Source organism: Narcine bancroftii, chromosome 11, assembly GCF_036971445.1.
Source record: "Narcine bancroftii isolate sNarBan1 chromosome 11, sNarBan1.hap1, whole genome shotgun sequence".
NCBI lineage: Eukaryota > Metazoa > Chordata > Chondrichthyes > Torpediniformes > Narcinidae > Narcine > Narcine bancroftii.
This window is the reverse complement of record NC_091479.1, coordinates 1,573,908-1,596,072: the sequence shown is the minus strand read 5'-3', so window position 1 is coordinate 1,596,072 and position 22,165 is coordinate 1,573,908. Positions and strand designations below refer to the sequence as shown.

Below are 22,165 nucleotides of genomic sequence, written 5' to 3'. Positions count from 1 at the left end.
AATGAAAATAAGATTTTCTTTTATCCATTCACAAGTTTTGATTTGTTAAAAAAGAGAGAAGAGTTTAATCCAGTGAAAAATATGCTATGGAAAAAAGGCGATGTCTTTGTTTTGAGATACCCTGCTGTGTTGAAAGTATTTGTGGGAGAAATAGATTTTTTACAAATCTTAATGAAGCAAAGATATGTGCTGATTCATTGCCTGACAAAGAACAACAGGTGGCTGCCGGTACTTGGACTAATTATATAAATGAAAGGATTTTATTATAACTGAAATTACATTGTGTTTCAAGTGAGTTTAAATGGGGAGGAAGGTTTAACCTACAATGTATATGATCTACTATATTTTGATAAAGTCTATGGATTATTAGACTTGTGGGAAAGTCTATAGTGAGGGATAGTATGGCATATCGAATCAGTTAGTGTGGAGTATGAAGCTGACCACTGCGGAATCATGGGCATGAATGTTATTTGCCTCCCGTATAGATACGGGAATTCGAGACGTTGTAACATCGCACGCCTCTGGGATTTTTCTTTACTTTCTTCTTCTTACTTCCTTTTACTATCTTTTTTTTTTGTTCAAAGCCTGGATTACTTAAGAACGTAGTACGTTATATAAGTAGTATCAAAGGGTGAGCGGTGGGGGATGCTGGATGGACATATGGTTTAATATTGGTGTTTAATGGCAGGAAAATTGAACTTTATTAGTATTAATATTAACAGATTTGAGAATCCAATAAAGTGATAAAGGTTATTAGGTTATATGATAAAAGGTAAAGTGGATGTAGCTTTTCTCCAAGAAATTCATTTAATCAAAATAGATCATGCGAAGTTAAAGAGGGATTGGGTAGGAATGGTACTGTCTTTTCCATTTAACTCTAAAGCCAGAGGGGTAGCGCTATTAATAAATAAAAGTTTACCAATTAAAATATTGGATACAACTATTGATAAAGTGGGAAGATATGTAATGATGAATTGTCAAATTTATTCAAGATTCTTATGCAATTAGTCAATCAAAGGGGAAGATAATTATGGGGGAGATTTCAATTTTACCTTCGGTTGGATAGATCAGGTGGAATTATGGTTAAAAACAAGATAGTTAAAACTGTGATAAATTTTATGAATGAAATGAAACTCATTGACAGTTGGCGGAAGATGTACCCTAGTACTAGGTATTATTCGTTTTATTCTTTTAGACACAAGACATATTCACGTATAGATATGTTTTAAATCTTTTCAGAAGGCCTTTGAGAAGGCCTCTGATTGCTGCACATGAGGCTACTGAACAAGAGACCATGGCATCATAGGAAACATACTAGCGTGGGTGGAGCATGAGCTGATAGGCAGGAAGCAAAGCGCTACCAATCGCTGATGGTGTTTCACGGGGGTCAGTGTTGGGGTTGCTTCTTTTATGTTGCAAATCAATGATTCGGATTGTGAAGTGAATGTCTTTGTGCCCAAGTTTGCACATAATCGAAAGGCAGGTGAAGGAACAGGTAGTGTTGAGGAAACAGGGAGGTAGCAGAAGGACTTCAACAGATTAGGAGGATGGGCTGAGAAGAGGCAAATGAAATATAATGTTAGAAAGTGTATGGTCATGCACTTTGGTAGAAAAAATACATGGCAGACAATTTTCTAAATGGGGAAAAAATTGAAAATACCTAGATGCAAAGCAACCTGGGAGCCCTCATGCACTATACCCTGAAGGTGAACTTGCAGGCAGAGTCGGTGGTGAAGAAGGCAAATGCCATGTTGGTTCATTTCAAGAGGAATAGAATATTTTTTCATGTGAGGATTATCGTATGAGGAACATTTGGTGGCTCTTGGCATGTACTCCTTGGAATTTAGGAGAATGAGGGGGAAATCTCATTGAAACATTTTGAAGGTTGAAAGGCATGGACAGAGTAGGCAAATAAAGGTTGTTTCCCACAGTGGGAGAGTCTACGCCAGGAGGGCACAACTTCAGGATTGAAGAGCATTTGCTTAGAACAGGGATGCCCAGGAATTTAATTGGCCAGTGGCAGGTGAATCTGTAGAATTTGTTCCCACAGACAATTGCAGAGGCCAAGTCAATGGGTGTATTTAAGGCAGAGATTGATAGGTTCTTGATTACCAGGGCATCAAAGGTTATGGAGAGAAGGCCAGGCAGTGGGGCTAAGTGGGAAACTGGATCAGCTGATGATTAAATAGTGAGGAAGACTCGATAGGCTGAATGGCCTATTCCTGCCTATTTGATTTTATGATTTGGATTGAGAAATAAATGGCTTTGTTGCTAAGTTTGTAGATGAAACAAAAGTGGAGGAGCAGGTAGTGATGAGAAAATGGAGAGCGTGCAGAGAGAATTACATCAGAAGGGGCATAAATTGGCAAGTGAAATACAGTGTTGGAAAGAATATGGTCATGCACTTTGATAGAAGGAATAAGAGAGCAGACTATTATTTGAATGGGGAGAAAATTCAAAATTCTGAGGTGAAAAAGGACTTGGGAGCCCTCGTGCAGGATACCCCAAAGGTTAAACTCCAGGTTGAGTTGGTGGTTAAGAAGGCGAATGCAATGTTGGCATTCATTTCTGGAGGAATAGCATATGAGAGCAGGATGTGATGTTGAGAATTTATAAGGCACTGTTGAGGCTTCATTTGGAGTATGTCTCCTTATTTAAGAAAGTCAAAGGGTCAGAGAATACTCACAAGGATGATTCTTGGATTGAAGGAATTAACTTATGAGGAATGTTTAATGTTTCTGGGACTGTATTCCTTGGAGTTCAGAAAAATGAGTGGGAACCTCATCGAAGCATTTCAAATGTTGAAAGGTGTGTCAGAGTAATGTGAAAATGTTATTTCCCATGGTAGGGGAGTCCTGGGCAAGAGGGCAGAACTTCAGGATTGAAGGGTACCCATTTATAACAGAGATACGGAGAAATTTCTTCAGCCAGAGGGGGGGTGAACCTCTGGAATTACTACCATGACTGGTGAGGATATCTTTGGATATATTTAAGGCAGAGATTGATAGCTATCTGTATAGTCAGGGTATCAAAGGTTATGGGGAGAAGGCCAAGGAGTGGGGCTGAGTGGGAGAATGGATCAGCTCATGATGAAATGGCAGAGTGGATTTGACAGGCCAAATGGCCTACTTCTGCTCTTATATCTATCGTCTTAATTCCTAACTCCCCCATCCTGCATTAAATGCCACTTGGCCACCAAATTCCTCCTGTTTTTTGCTCTGAATTCCAGCATCTGCAATTTCTTGAGTCTTTCTGAATCAAAGATTGATTCTTAGGATGGGTGATTGTTTTGTGAGGAAATATTAAGCAGACTGAGCCAAGACTATGGAGTTGAGATGACAGAAATTATGTAATTAAGTTCAATATTGTTGCTGGATTTGACCGGGTTGATGCGCAGATGAAATGGAATGTCAAGAACACAAACTCACTGTCTCAAAATAAAAGAATGGCCATTTAGATAGAGTTGAGAAAAATCTTGAGATACTAAGGGAATTGAGAGGTTTTAAGTTAGTTTAAGTATGTTGTGCTGAGTCCAAGCATGGGAGACGTGCTGAGTTTCTATGTCTTATGTTCTTGGATTCAGACTGATATAGGTGACTAGCACACTCTGGTAGCTTGTGGTTGGGCATGACAGGAGGAAGGAAGGTGAAAAAGGAGAGCCCTGGGAAATGCACAGAGGAGGGCAACTAACCTGGAGTTGTTTTCAAGATCCTGAGAAATGTCATCCACAAGCTCGCTCCCAGAACACTCATTTGACATGGCTTTGTAAAGTTTGCAGGCCACCAGGGCTTTAGCCAGAGCCTCCTCACCCTGCTGCCAGAAGAAGAGAGCCATGCGCTGTCGCTTCACCAGCACTGCCCATACCAGCAGCTCGTGGTAGGGGAAGGCAAATCGGCCTATATCAGGGTTCTCCTCATCAATGTCAATCTCCTCCTCTTTCTTCTTTTTCTTTTTTCGTTTAGATTTTGAGGGTGGTTCATCATCCTAGGCCAGAAGAACAGAGTGAGCACAGGTAGAGAATATTCCAGTCTCACTGGACCATTACCAAATACCCAAACACAATTAAAAAAATACATCAGGGACATGTGTGAGGAACTTCAGAGACACAGGATATGAGGCAGTAGCTGTGTCGCTGCTTTTGATTGAAAATGAGTTTCCCGATCAATTTTTTTCTTTAAAAAATTTCTTGCTGATCAAAGATACAGATCAAAATGGATGGGGATTCCTAATTAGTATTCAATATTCAAGAGCAGTTACAAGAGATGGGCATTGAAAGGTTAATGGTATATTTTTTTTAAGGCAGCACAGATCAAATGAATTAAAGGATGTTCAAAGGGTTCATGTAATGTTTACTGCCTGGATCAGAGATAATCAGAAAGTTAATGGACTGTCTTCATGGAACAGAGGTGATCAAGGGGTTAATGATGCATTCACAGACATGGGGCAGAGGTGATTGAGGGTTAATGTTGTGTTCATTGACTTGGTGATAAACATCTGGCATTGGTCAGTTGGGATGGGCTGCGGGCACTGAGCTGTTCTGCAGGTTTCTGTTGGAGAGCCAAGGAGTTGATGGTGCTGTGTAGTCACTGTCTATACCCATGAGGGCACTGGGAACTCACTAAAAGGAGATTAGCCCTGAAGGAGGTTGGGATTAGGGAACAACAACACTGATGCTGTGTGAACATTTGGGAAAGCTGCTCATTGATAAACCACATTCACAATAATATCACAGGATGTGATGGAAAATACAATGCATTTGCTCAAAGTCCATGCCAGTTTTTATGCACTGCTAAGCTTTCTTAACAATTTCCTTGTCCAAATCCATCTGCCTGATCTTCTATCTCCTCCTGATAAGCCTCCACTTAAATGTATCAGGATTACAAAGTAAAAAGGTTTAATTTCCAGGGATTTTTCTGATTGCTGCTTTTCTGCCTGCAAGGATCGACAACGAGATAGACAACAGACTCGCCAAGGCAAATAGCGCCTTTGGAAGACTACACAAAAGAGTCTGGAAAAACAACCAACTGAAAAACCTCATAAAGTTAAGCGTATACAGAGCCGTTGTCATACCCACACTCCTGTTCGGCTCCGAATCATGGGTCCTCTACCGGCATCACCTAGGCTCCTAGAACGCTTCCACCAGCGTTGTCTCCACTCCATCCTCAACATTCATTGGAGCGACTTCATCCCTAACATCGAAGTACTCGAGATGGCAGAGGCCAACAGCATCGAGTCCACGCTGCTGAAGATCCAGCTGCGCTGGTTGGGTCACATCTCCAGAATGGAGGACCATCGCCTTCCCAAGATCGTGTTATATGGCGAGCTCTCCACTGGCCACCGTGACAGAGGTGCACCAAAGAAGAGGTACAAGGACTGCCTAAAGAAATCTCTTGGTGCCTGCCACATTGACCACCGCCAGTGGGCTGATATCGCCTCAAACCGTGCATCTTGGCGCCTCACAGTTCGGCGGGCAGCAACCTCCTTTGAAGAAGACCGCAGAGCCCACCTCACTGACAAAAGACAAAGGAGGAAAAACCCAACACCCAACCCCAACCAACCAATTTTCCCCTGCAACCGCTGTAACTGTGTCTGCCTGTCCCGCATCGGACTTGTCAGCCACAATCGAGCCTGCAGCTGACGTGGACATTTACCCCCTCCATAAATCTTCGTCCGTGAAGCCATGCCAAAGAAGAAGACAGTAAAACCACAAATTGTGCCCTGCATGGATTTAAGACTACACATCATGATCTGGTTATACAGTTATAACCGGAGAGATCTGCAGTTACCCTGTGTCAGGATTACAAACATTGCTACCACATGTAAACATAATTACCATCACTCTGGAACATATTTATCTTGATACCATTTGACTCATGTTCATCTCTGTTCAGCCAATGAATTTGTTCTGTGAATTATGAGGATTCTATTCAGTCAGAGAGCCATACTTGAGTGAACGCAGCTAAAGACTCAAAGACACAAGTGCAGATACAGGGAGGCTGCTCTCCTCACAGAGGAGCTAAAGACTAGAGTTCAAAAATCAAATATGGATTGGCATTTCAGGACGAAGATGATAAACATCTTCACTCTTAGAATGATGAATCCGAAGTACCCTAAGAGGACTGTGAAACCTCATTTTTTGGATTCAAGACAGAGGTGAATCAAGAGCAGGAAAACATTACTGAACTAGCCTTGATTATGTTCAATGATGAAGCAGACTCAAAACAACACATGGTTTACTCCAGCTCCTCCATCTGATACCCTGTTCTCTGGCATCATCTGAGAAGCTCAAGAAGTAGGGTCCAATGCTGGAGGTGGCACAAGGAATGGAGGGAAAGGCTGGAGTGGGTCATGGTCCAGGGATAGGAGGCACATGACAAACATGGAAACAACAGAACCACCAAATTCACCAGATACAAGAAGAATAAAAAAAGATACTTACCTCCATTCCCAGAAGCTTAAGAGCTTTTGGCTGCAGGAAGATAGATTGAAATAAATTAACAGGCAGAATAGGACATCACTTTTTAACACTATCAGGTAGAATGACCTGCAGTGAAATGCAGCCCCTTCTGGGTCAATGAACCATTCCAGTGCATTGACTGCCATTGTGCCTGATGTTGAAAAGAACCAATGCACATTAAAGGATGTCCCATCAACATTCACAAACATTCCCAATGATGTTGACAGAGATCCCTCTAATCTTTGGTGGAGTTCAAGTTTAAGTTTATTTTCACATGTACCAAAATGCAGAGGTGGAGATCAAAAAATTGTTAGATATTAAAGGAATTAATTTGAGTTAGTCAGGGAAAGATCATATAAGATCAACTGTAGTCTAACAGAATGGTGGAAATTGGTGAGAATGTTCTCCTGCATTTGTTTATCTCATTGTATTACATTCTTGCATTCGGACATGCAAAATCACCAGTCTAGAAGAGAGTGGAACATGACAGGCCAGCCAGGGAACAATGTGAAGGTAACAACAGCAGGTGAACTAAGGCTGGACGGAATCCAGCAATGGTACACAGGTTTCCAACACGAAAGTCTGCAGACTCCGTGATTGAAATAAAAACACAATGCAGGAGAAACTCAGCAGGTCAAACAGTGTACTTTAGAATCAGAATTTATTGTCATGAACAAGTCATGGACTTGTTGTTTTGTGGCAGCACTACAGTGCAAACATTCTACGAGGCACATTTCAAAATAAAAAATAGTGCGAGAAAAAGACAAAGTGAGTTAGTGTCTGTGGTTCATGGTTCATTCAAGAATCTGATGGCAGAAGGCAAGAAGCCGTCCTTGTGCTGCTGGGGACTCGTCTTCAGGCTCCTGTACCTTTTTCCCAATGGTAGCAGATGAAGAGGGCCTGGCCTGGGTGATGGGAGTCTTTGGGGACACCACCTCTTGTCGATGTTCTCGATGGAATTAAGACTGGTACCCGTGATGATGCAGGCTGAGTTATCAATCCTCTGGAGTTTTTTTCCTGTCCTGAACGTTGAAACCTCGATACCAGACAGTGATGCAACTAGATAGAATGTTCTCCACGGTACACTTGTAGAAGTTTTCGAGTCTTTGGTGACTGACCGAATCTCCTTAACTTCCTCACAGAGCTTAGCCTTTTTCATGATTGCATTGACATGGGGGCTTCAGGACACATTCTCAGAGATGTGGACAAACAGAAATTTGAAGTTCTTTATACAAAGATACATGACCAATGTTTCAAGCTTGAGGCTTTCATCAAAGTATGAGCAAAATGTAGGAAGGTGCCCACCTTTATCTTTGCTACATAAAGTACACTGTTTGACCTTCTGAGTTTCTCCAGTATTGTGCTTTTACTATGGCATCCAGGCTTACTTGTTGACAGTGCAGACAGAGGGTTCACAAGAAATCTTGGGGCCAAATCCATCCAAAGGAGAGGGATGAAATCAGTGGTTGAAGAAAAAAGCTGGGATTGGCTGCAGCATTCTCATCTTCTGCTAATTTTGTTTTGAACCAAGTGCAGGGGGTTTTGGGAAATACGTTGGATGTCACCTCAGCACCCCAGGAATTACGTGTGCAGGCAGGAATCTCAGCCTATGGAGCAAGAGGGATATCACAGGGGTCCTACCCTGGATGACTGTAAATCATTTATAATCTTTTTGACGTGCAGTGTGGTAACAATCCCGACGAACCCATGCTGCCCAATTACACTCACTCGACATACAACCCCCAGTTCATTTTTAAACGGTGGGAGGAAACATGAGTACCGGAGGAAACACACGCAGACACAGGGAGAGAACAAACAAACTCCTTACAGACAGTGTGGGATATGAACCCGGGTTGTTGGTGCCATAACAGCTTTGTAGTAATCACTAGGCTAACCCTTGTCCTGAACGTAGGAGAAAATCCATGACCTGAGGTGAATTTTGGATTTTAAACTAAATGGTCTGCATTTCTAAATCATTCTAACATTTGAGATTAAATTTGTTCAGTCAGGCTAATACTTACTCGCTTTGGTCCGAATAAATGATTGTACAGTGTTCGGAATGATTTGCGTGTATAAGCACAGCAGTAGGCTCCTCCCATCAGGTGCTCTATGACCAGCCCAATGTCGATCAGACTGATGTGGTAATCTGGAGGTAGGTTGCCCTGTTCCAAACAACAGTCCTGTGTCAACATGTTTGATCCAAAAACAGCCCCAGATCCAGTTTCTTACACTAAAAACACACAGAAATGATGGAGGAACTCAGCCAAACTCGCAGCAGCTACAGAAAAGAAAGATATATTACAGACATTTCAGGCCTTAGCCCTTCTTCAAGGAATTAGCAAAAACCAGGAAGGCATCAGAATAAAAACTGAGGTTGGCAGGTGGAGGAGACCAACACCAACAAAAAAAGGTGTAAATTGGATATGATAAGAGGACAGGTGAGAACTGATTTCGGTAAAGGCAACAGGGGTAAGAAGAAGGGGGAGGGGTTTTCAGAAACCAGAAGTCAATGTTAATGCAATCTGGTTGAAGGGTACCCAGACAGTTCTTTGCTTACACTTTGAAGAAGGCTCAAAATGTCAGTAATATATCTTTACCTCTGATGGATGCTGAGTTCCTCCAGCATTTTTTTGTGTTTTTATCACAATCGCAGCATCTGCAGACCTCCATATTTTACCTAGCTTCTTATACACATGCCACAGTCCAGGAGTCCAGCCCTGGATGAAGAACTAACTAGGTTCTGGAATACTGCAAGGCCAAGGGACCAGATATTGGAAGAACCAGTCCACAATGAGTCATTGTTGATTGTATCATCCCTGCTTGCTGAAGTGGTGACCTTCACTCCAGAACGAACTGTTCCTGCAGATAAACTGCTCAAGGTGTTCCAGTGCAGTTACCACATTAACACCTACACAACAATATGGAAAATTAATTGAATATGGCTGTTCACAAAAACAATCTAATTCATGTAACTACTTCTCTGTTGAGATTTTACCAGAAACACTCTGGATTTCCTCTCTCCTTTGACCCAAATATGGACTGCAGAGGTGAAGTGAGACGAATTTCTTTGGCAACAAGGCAGCATTTAACTATGTTGGGTCAAGAAGCCCTCATCAATCTGAAGTCAATGGGCATCACAGGCGAAATGCTCTTGTGGTTGGAGTCATCCCTCACACAAATAAAGATGGATGATATTTTTGGAGGTCAATCATCCCAGCTCCAGGATAAGACTGAAGGTTCTGTTCTCGGCCTAACCATTTCCAACTTCTTCATTAATGACCTTCTTCAGAATGTCAGAAGTGGGGATGTTCACTGATAATTTACATAATGTTCAAATCCACGCAGCTCCTCAGAAAATATTTAAACTTGTGACATTTCTGCCCAAAAGTTCCAATCAATGACCATCTCAAATTGGAGAGCCCAGTGGTTCTCAACTTTTTTCTTTCTACTCGCATACCACTTTAAGTATTCCTTATGCCATACGTGCGCTGTGATTAGTAAGAAATTGTTTAAGGTGGGATGTGGGTGGAAAGAAAAAGGTTGAAAGCCATTGTTTTAATCACACCTCATTGACTCGTCATGTGCAGGGTTTCATAACTCCAAACGAAATGGACCAATGACAATTTTTCTCAAGCAAAATATTTTAGCCACAATTGGATCTAGAACAGTGATTCTCAACTCGTCCTTCCCACTCACGTACCACCTTAAGCAATTCCTTACTCATCACAGAGCACTGATGGCAGAGGGATGACTTAAAGTGGTTTGTGAGTGGAAAGAAAAAGGTTGAGAACCATTGGACTCTAACCACAAAACTTGACATTCAACATAATCACCATTGTTTAGACTTCTTGTTAGTCCTAGAATCAAATGTTTACCTTTTTCACATCTCTAACCAGATAATGAAGTGTGTTTGGTGGCCCAAGTCTCTGAAATAAAACACAAAATCTTGAGTCACTTGGTTCCATGTCTCTCCCCTCCACCTCACCATCTCAGGTGAATGGCATGACCCTTCGTATCAGTCTGAGGTGAAATGAGCTCAATGCAAGCAGACTCAGTGCCAAGGTTAGACAGGTTGATTAGTTTTATTCATGTCAATGTGAGTTAATTCCATCATTGGAGCGTATTCTGCATGGAGGTCGGTGACCAGTGGCATTCTGCAGAGATCTGTTCTGGGATCCTTGCTCTGTGGCGTTGCAGGTGTAAAGAAAGATTTTGGCCTTTATAAATCAGAGTATAGGAATTGGGATGTTATGCTGAAGTTGTTTAAAACATTGGTAAGGCAAATTTGGAATAATGTGTGCAGTTCTGTTCGCCTAACTACAGGAAGGATATCAAAAAGATTGAAAGAGTGCAGAGAAGATTACTAGAATGTTGCTGGGTCTTCAGGAGTTGAGTTACAGGGAGAGATTAAACAGGTTAGGACTTAATTCCTTGGAGCAAAGAAGAATCAGAGGAGATATGATTGAGGTTGACAAGATTATGAGAGGTAAAGAGAAAATGGATGTGAGTAGACTTTTTCCACTTAGATTGGTGGAAATAAATACAAAAGGTTATAGTTTTACAATGAAAGGGGAAAGGTTTAGGGGAATATTAGGGAGAAGTTCTTCACTCAGAGAGTGGTGGGAGTCTGGAATGAACTGCCATCTTATGTGAATGTGGGCTCAATCTTGAGTTTTAAGAATAAATTGATAGATACATGGATGGGAGAAGTCTGGAGGGTTATGGAATGGGAGCAGGTCAGTGGGACGAGGGAGATAATGGTCAGCACAGACTAGAGGGGCTGAATGGCTTGTTTTCTATGCTGTAGCATTCCATGGTTCTACCTATTTAGGGATAAAAAGTGAAGGGGGGGGGGAGTTTAGGGGAGACACCAGGAATGTTCTTTATGCAGAGAGCTTTGGGTGTCTGGAATGCCTTGCCAGGGATGGTGTTGGAGGCTGAAACAATGGGTGCACTGAAGAGACTCTCAGAGAGATACATGGATAGAAGAAAGATCGAGGATTACGGGGTAGGGAAGGTTTAGTACTTTTTTTAAGGAATCTATGGGTTGGCACAACACAGTGCTCTCTGTTCTATTGATAGGGCAGACAGCTAGCACTATTTTCCCTGAATGACAACAGCAAATACCTTAGAACATCTATTTAAGGTGAGTGGAGGAAAGTTCAAGGGAGATTAAAGTGTAGTGGAAAGCAAGGAAAGCTTTCAGAGCTTGCAGAGGGATCTGGACCAACTCAAAAAATTGGCTACAAAATGGCAGAGGGAATTTAATGCAGAGAAGTATGAGGTGTAGCATTTTGGAAAGATAAATCAAGGTAAACATACTTGGTAAATGGTAGGGCACTGAGGACTGCAGTAGAATACAGTATCATTAGTTTCACAGGTTATATATCACGCCCCAAAAGTTCTTTTTAAAAATGGGATCCAACATTATCATATAGATGTTTTCGCTGTAAGAAGGAAATGGGAACAAAAGTACATGCAATTTGGGAATGTGAGAAAGTGAAAATGTGTTGGGAAGATCTAAATCAGATATTAAACAAAATCACAAAAAATAACATACCAAAAAAAGTGGCATCACAGATAGATAGGGTCAGAAAAAGAGCTTTTGGCACATTGGCCTTCATAAATCGAGTATGAGTTGGGATGTTATAAAACATTAGTGAAGCCAAATTGTGTGCAGTTTTGTACACCTAACAACTGAAAACATGCAGCGAAGATTTACCAGGATGTTGGTGGGACTTGAGGAACTGAGTTACAGGGAGAGGTTAAAAAGGTTAGGACTTTATTTCCTGGAGCGTAGAAGAATGAGGGGAGACTTATTAGTGGTATACAAAATTATAATGGGTATAGATAGAGTAAATGCAATTAACCATTTTCCACTGAGGTTATAAAATTATGAAGGGCATATGTAGACATGGAAAATGTAGGTGGGCTTTCTCCACTGAGAGTAGGTGAGATACAAACCAGAGTATATGAGTTGAGGATGAAAGGGGAAAAATTTAGGGTGAACTTCTTAACACAGAGTACTGGGAGTGTGGAACAAGTTGCCAGTATAAGTGGTATATGCAGACTCAGACTCAATTTTAATATTTAAGAATTTTGATAGGTACATGGATGGGATGGGTATGGAGGGTTATCAACTCAGTGGGACTAGGCAGAATAACAGTTCAGCACAGACTAAAGGGGCCTGTTTCTATGCTATAATGTCCTATGATTCTCCATCCTTCTCCTCTCCATCATCTCCTTCACTTTCTCCACTGTCCTGAGCAGTTAGAAGAACGCAGAACATTGTTGCACAGGACAAGCCCTTGGCCCATGATACGGTGCCAACCTGTGTAAACCTGCTCTACACAATCTAATCATTCCCTACCTGAGATACATTACCCTCCATTTTTCTTGCATCCATGCGACTAAGAGTCTTTTGAATGTCCCCATTTCACCCCTGGCAATACATTCCAGACAACGGCCACTATTTTAAAAAACTTACCTCTTTCATCTCCCATAGAACATTACAACACAGAAACAGGCCTTTCAGCCCTTCTTGTCTGTGCCAAACTATTATTCTGCCTAGTCTCAGACCTGCACCCAGTCCATAGCTCTCCTACCCCTCCCATCCATGTATCTGTCCAGATATTTCCATATAACAATTACAGTACGGAAACAGGCCATATCAGCCCTTCTAGTCTGCACTGATTTAAGAGAAACTCCATTAGTTCCATCTACCTGCTCCCTTGCCCATAACCCTCCAATCCCCTCACATCCATGTACTCATCCAACCTCCTCTTAAATGACAAAATTGACCCTGATGCTACCACCTCTTCCAAAAAAAGTTAAAAGTTGAAATTGAGCCCGCATTCACCACTTCAGCTGGCAACTCATTCCACACTCCACCACTCTCTGTATGAAAAGATTCCCCTCATGTTCCCCCTAAACTTTTCCCCTTTCAGATTTAACCCATGTCCTTTTGTTTGTATCTCACCTATCCTCAGTGGAAAAAGCCCACCTATATTTACTCTGTCTATATATATCCTTCATGATTTTAAATACCTCTATCTAAACTCTCCTCATTCTTATACACTCCAGGGAATGATCCTAACCTGTTAAACCTTTCCCTGTAATTGTTGAAGTCCGGGAAACATTGTAGTAAATTATCACTGCACTTTCAGTCTTATTGATAATGTAGTTAAGTGACCAAAACTGCATAAAATCCTCCAAATTTGGCCTCATCAATGTATTATACAACTTTACCATATCATCCCAACTCCTGTACTCAATACTTTGTTTTATGGCTAATATGCCAAAATCTCTCTTTACAACCCTTTCAGGGAATTATGTATCTGTATTCCCAGATACTTTTGTTCTGTCACAATCCTCAATGCCCTACCATTTGCTGTGTGTGTCCTTTCTTGGTTTGTCCTTCCAAAATGCTCACATTTGTCTGCATTCAGTGGAAGGAGCAGTTCAGAAAGGTAGGGGAGAGCAGGAGGGGAGATTGTGGTGAAAAATTAAGGGGGAATGAAGGGAGATTGAGAGTGGATAGTGAGGAGGGAGTAAGATGATGAGAGTGACAGGAGTCTACTTCAGTGGGAGGAATGAGGAGGTGGAGGAGCAAGATGGTGGAGGGGGGGGGGACGCGAGGATGGAACAATACAGTGAGTGAAGTAAATAGAAAATTGCCTGTCAGGGACTTGTTCAGCTTTGTGTCAGAGAGGCAGTGTGGTCATCACCTGCTCCAGCAGCTACAATGTGAGAGTCGGTGATGATGTTAAACTTACTGTGTTGTACAATTCCTCAAGGCGAGGAATGGTGAGGAAGTTGTGGATATTCACTCCATTCTCGATCAGCAGCTTCACAAAGTCAACACGGTCCAAGACCAGTGCATCTATCATGGCCTGTTCCAGTGAGTGTACCTGCAACAGAGCATAAGGCCATCAGCATGCAGGTACCACAAGGCTAACAGAGACAGGCACCTCAGAGACATCCTCACCCAGTTCAGCAGCTCCACCTTCCGGGGATCTGTTTCCTCCTTCACATCATCCTTTCCCTTCTTCTTCCCCTTGCTTTTGGCTTTGGTTATCCGCTGTTTCACAGATTTCTTTGATTGCCGAGCCGTGAATTCAGAATTACTGCTCACTGACTGAAATATAGAACCAACATCAACCATTATTCTGTGGCAGCTTTCTCTACATCCACAAAGAGTTAAAAGAATTCTCCTTTCTAGATTCATGCACCTCAAATGAATAGCAACACCCCATTTATGAATCACAAGGAACTGGTTGGTCCACGATTGTGCACAGGTCTGTGATGGCAACTCTAGTGCAATGAGGGAGGGGTCGTGCTGAGGGCGCTTGATTATTTCATTCCCCCACCTCACTCCCCCACCCTCACTATCCCACCACCTCACTCCCCTACGACCTTGCTTCCCCCACCACCTCACTCCCCCACATCACTCTGCCACCATCTGAATCCCCTCACCCTCACTCCACTTCACTCCCCCCACCCTCACTCCAACACCACCTCACTCCCCCCACTCTCACTCCCTCCCTCACTCCCCCCACTTTCACTACCCCACACCCTTGCTTCCCAACCATCTCGCTCCCCCCACCACCTCATTCTCCCCATTTTCACTACACCCCACCCTTGCTTCCCCACCATCTCGCTCCCCCTCCATCTTGGTCCGCCCACTTCACTCCACCACCACCTTGCTCGCCCATCACCTCACTCCTCTCACCCATTACTGAAATAGATTCCTGTCACTCTCATCGGCTTACTCCATCCTCATTCTCCACTCTCAATCTCCCTTCCTCCCCCCTAATCTTCCCTTAATTTTCCCCTCCCTCTCCTCTACCTTTCTGAACTGCTCCCACTACTTATTGCAGACAAGCACAAGGTGTTGCATTTGGAAGGACAAATTAAGAAAGGACATACAGGCAGTCCCTGTATTATAGACTAGGTCCATTCCTAAGTCTGTCTTGAACTCGAATTTGTAAGTAAGTCAGAATAGGTATATATGGTTTTATTTAGCGTCAGTTAGTCAAATGTTTGTCTTAGCATAATAGTTTTTTTTAAAACTTTCCTATGCATATAAAATGACTGGAGTAATTTTCTTGAAGTAGGAATCAAGGGAGGTTTGTACAGAGTTTTCTTTTTCTCGTCATAAATGGCCTTGTAGCAGCTGATGACCTCTGTAAATGTACGGTAAACTTTGGTGAACTCTATATTAGCATCTTGCTCCTCTAATTTTGCCATCCCTGCTTCAAAGAGACTGAAGGCTTCAGCTAACTCTTCCTTCAAAAACATTTTTGGTTCTTGAGTGTTTCGGTCCCAGATTTCTTCCTCCAATGCTGTCATCTGCTGCTCTCGTTCCATAAGGCCTTCATTGGTCAGCTCTTCAGCATGGGAGTCGAGTAACTCGACTACATGACTCGACTACATGATTTCCACTGTTGTCTAACTCCAGTTGATTACTAATATCAACCACAGCTTATTTGGCTTCGTGACGTTGTCAGCTGTAAACCCCTGAAAAGAATGTGCGAATTGGGGGCACAATCGATGTTCTTCTTCCTTGAGCCGACAAACCGCTGAAGCCATGGGTAGTCCATTCGTAAGAACAAGTTGTCCTTAAGTCGGATGGTCTTAACCCAGAGACTTAGTGTACTCGGTAAGCAGTAAGGCACTGAGGAGTGCAGTTTTGGCCACCTTTTGGGCAGCGTGGTTAGTGTAGCAGTTAGCGCAATGCTGTTACAGTGCCAGTAATCAGGTGAGGGGTTCGAATCCCTCACTGTCTGTAAGGAGTTTGTATGTTCTCCATGTCTGCGTGGATTTCCCCCGGGGCTCTGGTTTCCTCCCACCATTCAAAACATTTCGGGGGGTGTGGGGTGAGAGAGTACTGCAATGCTGAGAGCAGTGCATGGGTTGGAACAGGACAAAGAGAGTACTGAATCATTGGTGCAGCACCAAAAGTCAATTTCTGTAGAGATCTGGTCTCCGGCATTGGCGTATCTTGGATATGGCAGTTAGGCCACCATGCCCTGAGTGCCACTTGAAGGGGGGCACCACTATCCTCGCCTCGCATGCCCAATATCGAGCTCCCGAGCCCACAAAAAAATCTCCATCTGACAAAAGAACTTTGAAGTATGGGCAACAGTCTGAGGTTCTTTAAAGAACATTGTCACATTTTGCTTTTTGATAGAAATCCCTGCTCCTGCCGGGAGCCCGAGGTCCCTGCTCTTGCTGGGAACCCGATGTCCTCGATCTTGCCGGCAGCACGATATTCCCACTCCTGCTGGGAGCCAGAATTCCCTGCTCCTGCCGGGAACCCAATGTCCCCGATCTTGCCGGCAGCACGATATTCCCACTCCTGCTGGGAGCCAGAATTCCCTGCTCCTGCTCCTGCCGGTAATTTCCTGCAGTTGATCTTCAAAACTAGCCCAATGTGCGTGGAAATCTCACAAATGGCAACTTTATTTGTAATTCTTTTAAACAGGAGGGGCACAATTTCAGTGCTTGCAATAAACTTAGTGCAGGTAAGGTTCAACAGATCGATTCCTGGTACAGGGAGTTTGTCTGGAAAAGAGATCACACAGACTGGGATGGTATTCTCTAAAGTTTGCAGGAATGAGAAATGATCTGTTTGAAATGCAGAATTCTTACACAATGCAGGGCAATGGGTTGATTGTCTGGAACCAAGGGACTATTGTCTCAAAATAAGGGATTGGCCATTCAAGACTGAGATGAGATGACTTTTCACTACCTCAGGTGGTGAACCAACAGAGCACATTCAAGGCAAGGGTAATACAACTTTGGATACAGTAAAACCCATGGTATCTGGAATTCAAGCAAACTACAGCCTCAAGCAACTGGCAAAAATATCAAGGAAAAGAGATAAAAAATTAAAATAAATGAAAATAAAATAATAGGTAAAAAAACATATTTAAAATCATAAATGTTCTCTGAAGTAACACAAAAACCTTTGGTGAAGATGGGACCAAATATTCAGCCAGCGGAGAGCCTTGGTCAGGCTTTGTTCGTCGCAGCTGTTTGAATAAAATTATGTGAAGAGCTGGTTGATGCCTCTTGCCGTTGGGCAACTCTCTTTAAGTGTGTCCTTATCCCTGCTCAGTAAGTTTCCCCACTCAGAGGCTTCATCTGTAAACTTGGGGGAGTGGGGGTTAATTATCTATAATGTTATTGGCTCCGAGGAGGGGGAGGAACCTGCAGATTCAATAATGGTTAAGTTTTTTTGAAGAATGTGACTGAAAATAAAGTAAAATGCTTTATATATTCATGCAAGTGAACGTTGTTAAGTGCAAGTACAGGATAGTATTTTTGTCTTTTAATCTGTTTATTCTTAATGCAGGTTTATTAGTTAGGCATTGTGAGAGTCAGTCTCAAGCAACCAGAAAATACTTATCTACCATCTGCAAAGGTGCCGGGAACCAAGGGCTTTGCTGTATTTAGAATGTCAAGGGATATGGGGTAGTGCTGAGGTTGAAGATCAGTCAGAGTCGTACTGAACACCAGACCAGATATGAAGGGTAAATGATGGATTGCCCCTCCATTTCTGACTCTATCTTCTTGGAATTGCTGATGAGACAGTAAACGTGCTTCCCTCATTTTGTGGTTCTGGAACCAGCAGTTTGAGAAAAAGTCAGAAGGTTTTACCGGCCAGCTGTTCCCAAAGACAAAGATGTGGCTACGGGCAATGTCGACCCTGTTCCATGCCATGGCTAGGCTTAGCTGGTCAGGAGCTGATGCATTTGTACCTACAATGAGAAAGGTAAACAGCAAGAATTAATAGAGAAATCCTTGGTTGTTCACAAACACCCATTTGAGTCCCTATCTATCTATCTTTTGCTACCAAGCTCACATTAGCTCTGCCCTATACCCATTGGCAAGTTTGGCTTCACTGCAATCCACAAATTTACTGATGACATCACTGTTGTGTTCAGAGTAACAGGAAATGATGAGTATAAAATGTCACCAAAACCAAGGAGTTGGTTGTTGACCTCAGGAAGGGAAAACCAGTGATCATTGGGGGAATCAGAGATGGAGAGGGTGAGAAAATTTAGATTCTTGGGAGTCACTATCTCAGAGGATCTTTCCTGGACCCAACACTATTATCGTGAAGAAAGCGCATCATTGTCTTCACTTCCTCAGGAGCTTGTGGAGGTTTGGTATGGCATTGGAAACGCTGGCATACGTCTTCAGATGTGTGGTAGAAAGTGTGCTGACCGGCTGTATCATGGTCTTATTCAGGTGCTGGGCTAGGCTAGTGGCTCTTATGGCAAGCAAAAATGGACAAATTTCTGCAAACATGACAAGAAATAAATTTTGAAGCATTTCATCATGACACATTTGATGAACCACTGGCCAACAGTGAATACTTGTTGGCTTTGCTTTTCTATGAGCAATATTTTGTGCTGTCAGTATCTGGGAAGCTCCAGGAATTAAGACTTTCACTCCATCTGTACAATAAATCCTTCAATTATACAGCCCTGCAAAACATTACACGTGTGGCCCATACATACTGCTCTGACCTCCATTCTCAGTTACTGATCTTTACCCCACAATTATCCCCTTTCATTTCCTGTCCACAAACAACCCCACCCTCACCCTATAGCCCACTTTAAATTCATTTCCACCACAATCATCCATCCCACTCACTCCCAATTACCACAGACATTCCCTGAAATTTGGACTCTCAGTGCCACGAGCTCACTAGTGAATAAGTCCAAGATAGTTCTGTTTGGCCACATTTTCACATATTAATAATTTCACTCAGACACAGCCAACCAGTCTTACAGAGATGGAGGATCGACAGGAAGACTGAAGAGTAGATGCCAAGTTCCTCAAAGTTCCTCTTACCTTTCAGCAATGCTGTCAAGATTGCGAGATCAATGTCTTGCTGCCCCTCTGAGCCCATTCGAAAGACAGTGATCTGCAGAAAAAAACCCTGGAGTCATTACCAGACCAGGTCATTGTATTAACTCGAGCTAATGGAGTTAATATAAACTAAAAATCCCAGAAAATGGCCCAATGCAAGCACACAACCAGTGTTTGAGTCAACACGAAACTGAAGACTTTTTATGGCCAAATTAAAAACATTGGAAAGTAAATACAAGATGAATTGTTGTCAAGATGGAAACGGATCAGAACTCACTAACTCTTTCTTCTTCATGCACTCCATGACGATCAGGAAAAGTTGCTGAGCCTGTTGCCGGCTGTAGTTAAAGGTTTTCTGCAATGTGACCATGAGCTGATCTCGTACGGACTCGTTGATTATCCTGCAGAGAGGAAGCAACAACTCAGGAACCAAATGAGAAAATTAACCAACAATAACAGCAATTTCTGTAACATGTTTGTTGGAAAAAATTAGACCACAACCACCTCAAGGTGGCTCACAAAGGCAAAATCCAACATTGATGAGCTGTGGAGTCAGGATGTGCTACTCTTCAAGCCTGTGCTACCCGTTTGCAGGTCAGTGTGTTGCCTTGCTCCCCCGTGCATTTCAAAACAGAATCAGGAAGGCAGCAGCACCCTTCATGAGGACCTGGGTCCCGGAGTGACGCCACACACTGCATCAGCTCTGACGATGGCGGCCTCGGGTGCTAAGGAATGCTTCTTCTGTAGTCGGTAACAGCACCCAAGAACTCGATGTCCAGCTAAAGACTCCATCTGCTCTGGCTTACAAGGCTGAGCTGCCCAATTACATCCAATTAACCTACAAATTCTGTACATTTTTGGAGGGTGGGAGTAACCAGACCACCTGGAGGAAAGCCTCGCAGACACAGGGAGAAAGTACAAACTCCTTCTCAAAATTCAGGGCAAAATACCAGGCTTCATCAGTTTTAAAAAAAAGCTAAATGACTGTTAATTCACTAAGCCAAAATGCCCCCATAATCACTATTCCTGACTACGTTAGAGTGGCTCACAGTCCCTGCATGGAACAAAATGATGGACGAAGCTGTGAGTCACCATATGAATGAGACCTTGGGTGGATCATGGTGGGGAATTTCCTTAAATCAGTGTGGAGGATTTCCTGAGGAGCTTTGTAGAGTTGACATTCTCCTTTCAGCTTGATGGAGTTGGGATCCTTTTGGGAACATTAAGTGTATGCATGTGATTGGTCTTACCCGCCATCTGCCGAGTACCGATGTGCAAATGCCAGGATGTCAGAAGCTCTCCCACTCCCATCACAGACCACCACAGGTACTGGAGGTTCCTCCCTCAGATTCTCCAGCACCATTGATATCACATTGGGACCACCTTCCACAACCAAACAAACCACTGGTACTCTTTGACCAAGACCTGCAGGCAACACAGAGATGGGATTAATTTCAGATCAAGGCAAAAGGTAACAGCAGAAAATGTGGCTATTAATGGAGAAAAAAAATATGAGCAAGGTCACCAAGTAGGCTTGTTAATCTTCACACCTCTGTTCCATACTCTAGTCTGAAGGCCTCCACTGTCGAGAGGGATCCCATTCTACACTTTCATCATTCCTGACTTACTGAATCTAAGATAATTTATCCTAAACAATCCCAGTATACAAGCTTCAATGTGGGGTCTGAGATGTGTGCAGTGGGAGTGTCGAGTGAACTTTACTCAGTGTCTAATCAAGGCTGTCCTTGGTCTTGAGAGTATGTGGTAGGACAGCATAGAGGGAGATTTACTCTGTACCCAACACATTTATAGTTATGTTTTTGACATTCTATGTTGCAAATGCACATGCTCCTGACTTTGGGATGTGGTGGTGGGCATCAGGCACAAGTTGAAATTTATTCCATTTCCCAAAGCTTTACCACACCCAACAAACTGCTCCAACTTCATAATGATTCCCTTTCTAAACACCAGAATGGGACTGCAAAAGGGAATGCTGTCAACAGGCACATTCCTGCCTGCAGGAGTACAATCATGAGGGACATACACACTGAAATTTGTTTAATGCCTCAAAGGCAAGGGATCCTGCTTCGAGCCTGTTACAAATGGACACAGGAGCTGGATCTGTGTGAAAGTCCCTGAAACAGGAGTGGTGTTGATGTTTTGTGAACGAACACTTTGATTGGTATGAGAAATGTAGAAGATGGTCACATTGTATTTACAAAATAAGTTACAAATAAAATACATGTTCGAAATAAAACATGATAATCACAGCTTGATGATCCAATAAAATTATGAGCACCAGGATTAAAGCCTTCTAGTATGGTCCAACCTGGGCCCTGGGGTGAAAAAATCAACTACGTAACGCCAAGGCTCAAAAGGATGTTGAGCTGATGACAGCTGAGTGATCCTTTTTCCTCCCTGCCTCATTATATTCCCAGGCACAGGATGAGAAAGGGAAACTCACACGTCACAGAGTGCTGGAAAAGTCAGCTCCAATGTCGCCCTGCCTCGCCCAACCCAGCTTTACCCTGCTCAACTCAGACCTACCCTGCACATCGCTGCCCTGCCCAGCCATATTGTAACCTGCCTGTAACCTGCCAGCCCTGTCCTATCTAGCCCTATTCAAACCTGCCCTATCCAGCCCTGCCTTACCCAGGTCAGCCCTATCCAGCCCTCCGCTACACTGTCCAGCTCAGCCCTATTCAGCCCTGCACTACCCTGTCCAGCCCAACCCTGCCCAGCTCAATCCAGCCCTGAACTACCCTGTCCAGCCTAACTCCGTCCAGCTCAGCCCTATCCAGCCCTGCCCTACCCTCCCTAGCC

The 22,165-nt window shown here is 43.1% G+C and overlaps 1 protein-coding gene across 2 annotated transcripts in view; it reads right to left on the bottom strand.

Moving 5' to 3' along the window:
• Positions 1-22,165, bottom strand: part of LOC138745370 (transient receptor potential cation channel subfamily M member 1-like) — a 107,350-nt gene that overhangs the window by 62,606 nt on the left and 22,579 nt on the right. For both annotated transcript variants that reach the window (XR_011346222.1, XM_069902343.1), the window contains 10 exons: positions 20,593-20,767; positions 19,620-19,743; positions 19,325-19,397; positions 18,122-18,222; positions 14,445-14,594; positions 14,233-14,367; positions 10,333-10,383; positions 8,479-8,619; positions 6,440-6,469; positions 3,692-3,984 (listed from right to left, as the gene is read on the bottom strand). Coding sequence is in view for 1 of the 2 variants with exons in the window: in XM_069902343.1 (XP_069758444.1) it covers positions 3,692-3,984; positions 6,440-6,469; positions 8,479-8,619; positions 10,333-10,383; positions 14,233-14,367; positions 14,445-14,594; positions 18,122-18,222; positions 19,325-19,397; positions 19,620-19,743; positions 20,593-20,767 (1,273 nt within the window). In the remaining variant the exon portion in view is untranslated. The remainder of the gene's footprint in view (positions 1-3,691; positions 3,985-6,439; positions 6,470-8,478; positions 8,620-10,332; positions 10,384-14,232; positions 14,368-14,444; positions 14,595-18,121; positions 18,223-19,324; positions 19,398-19,619; positions 19,744-20,592; positions 20,768-22,165) is intronic.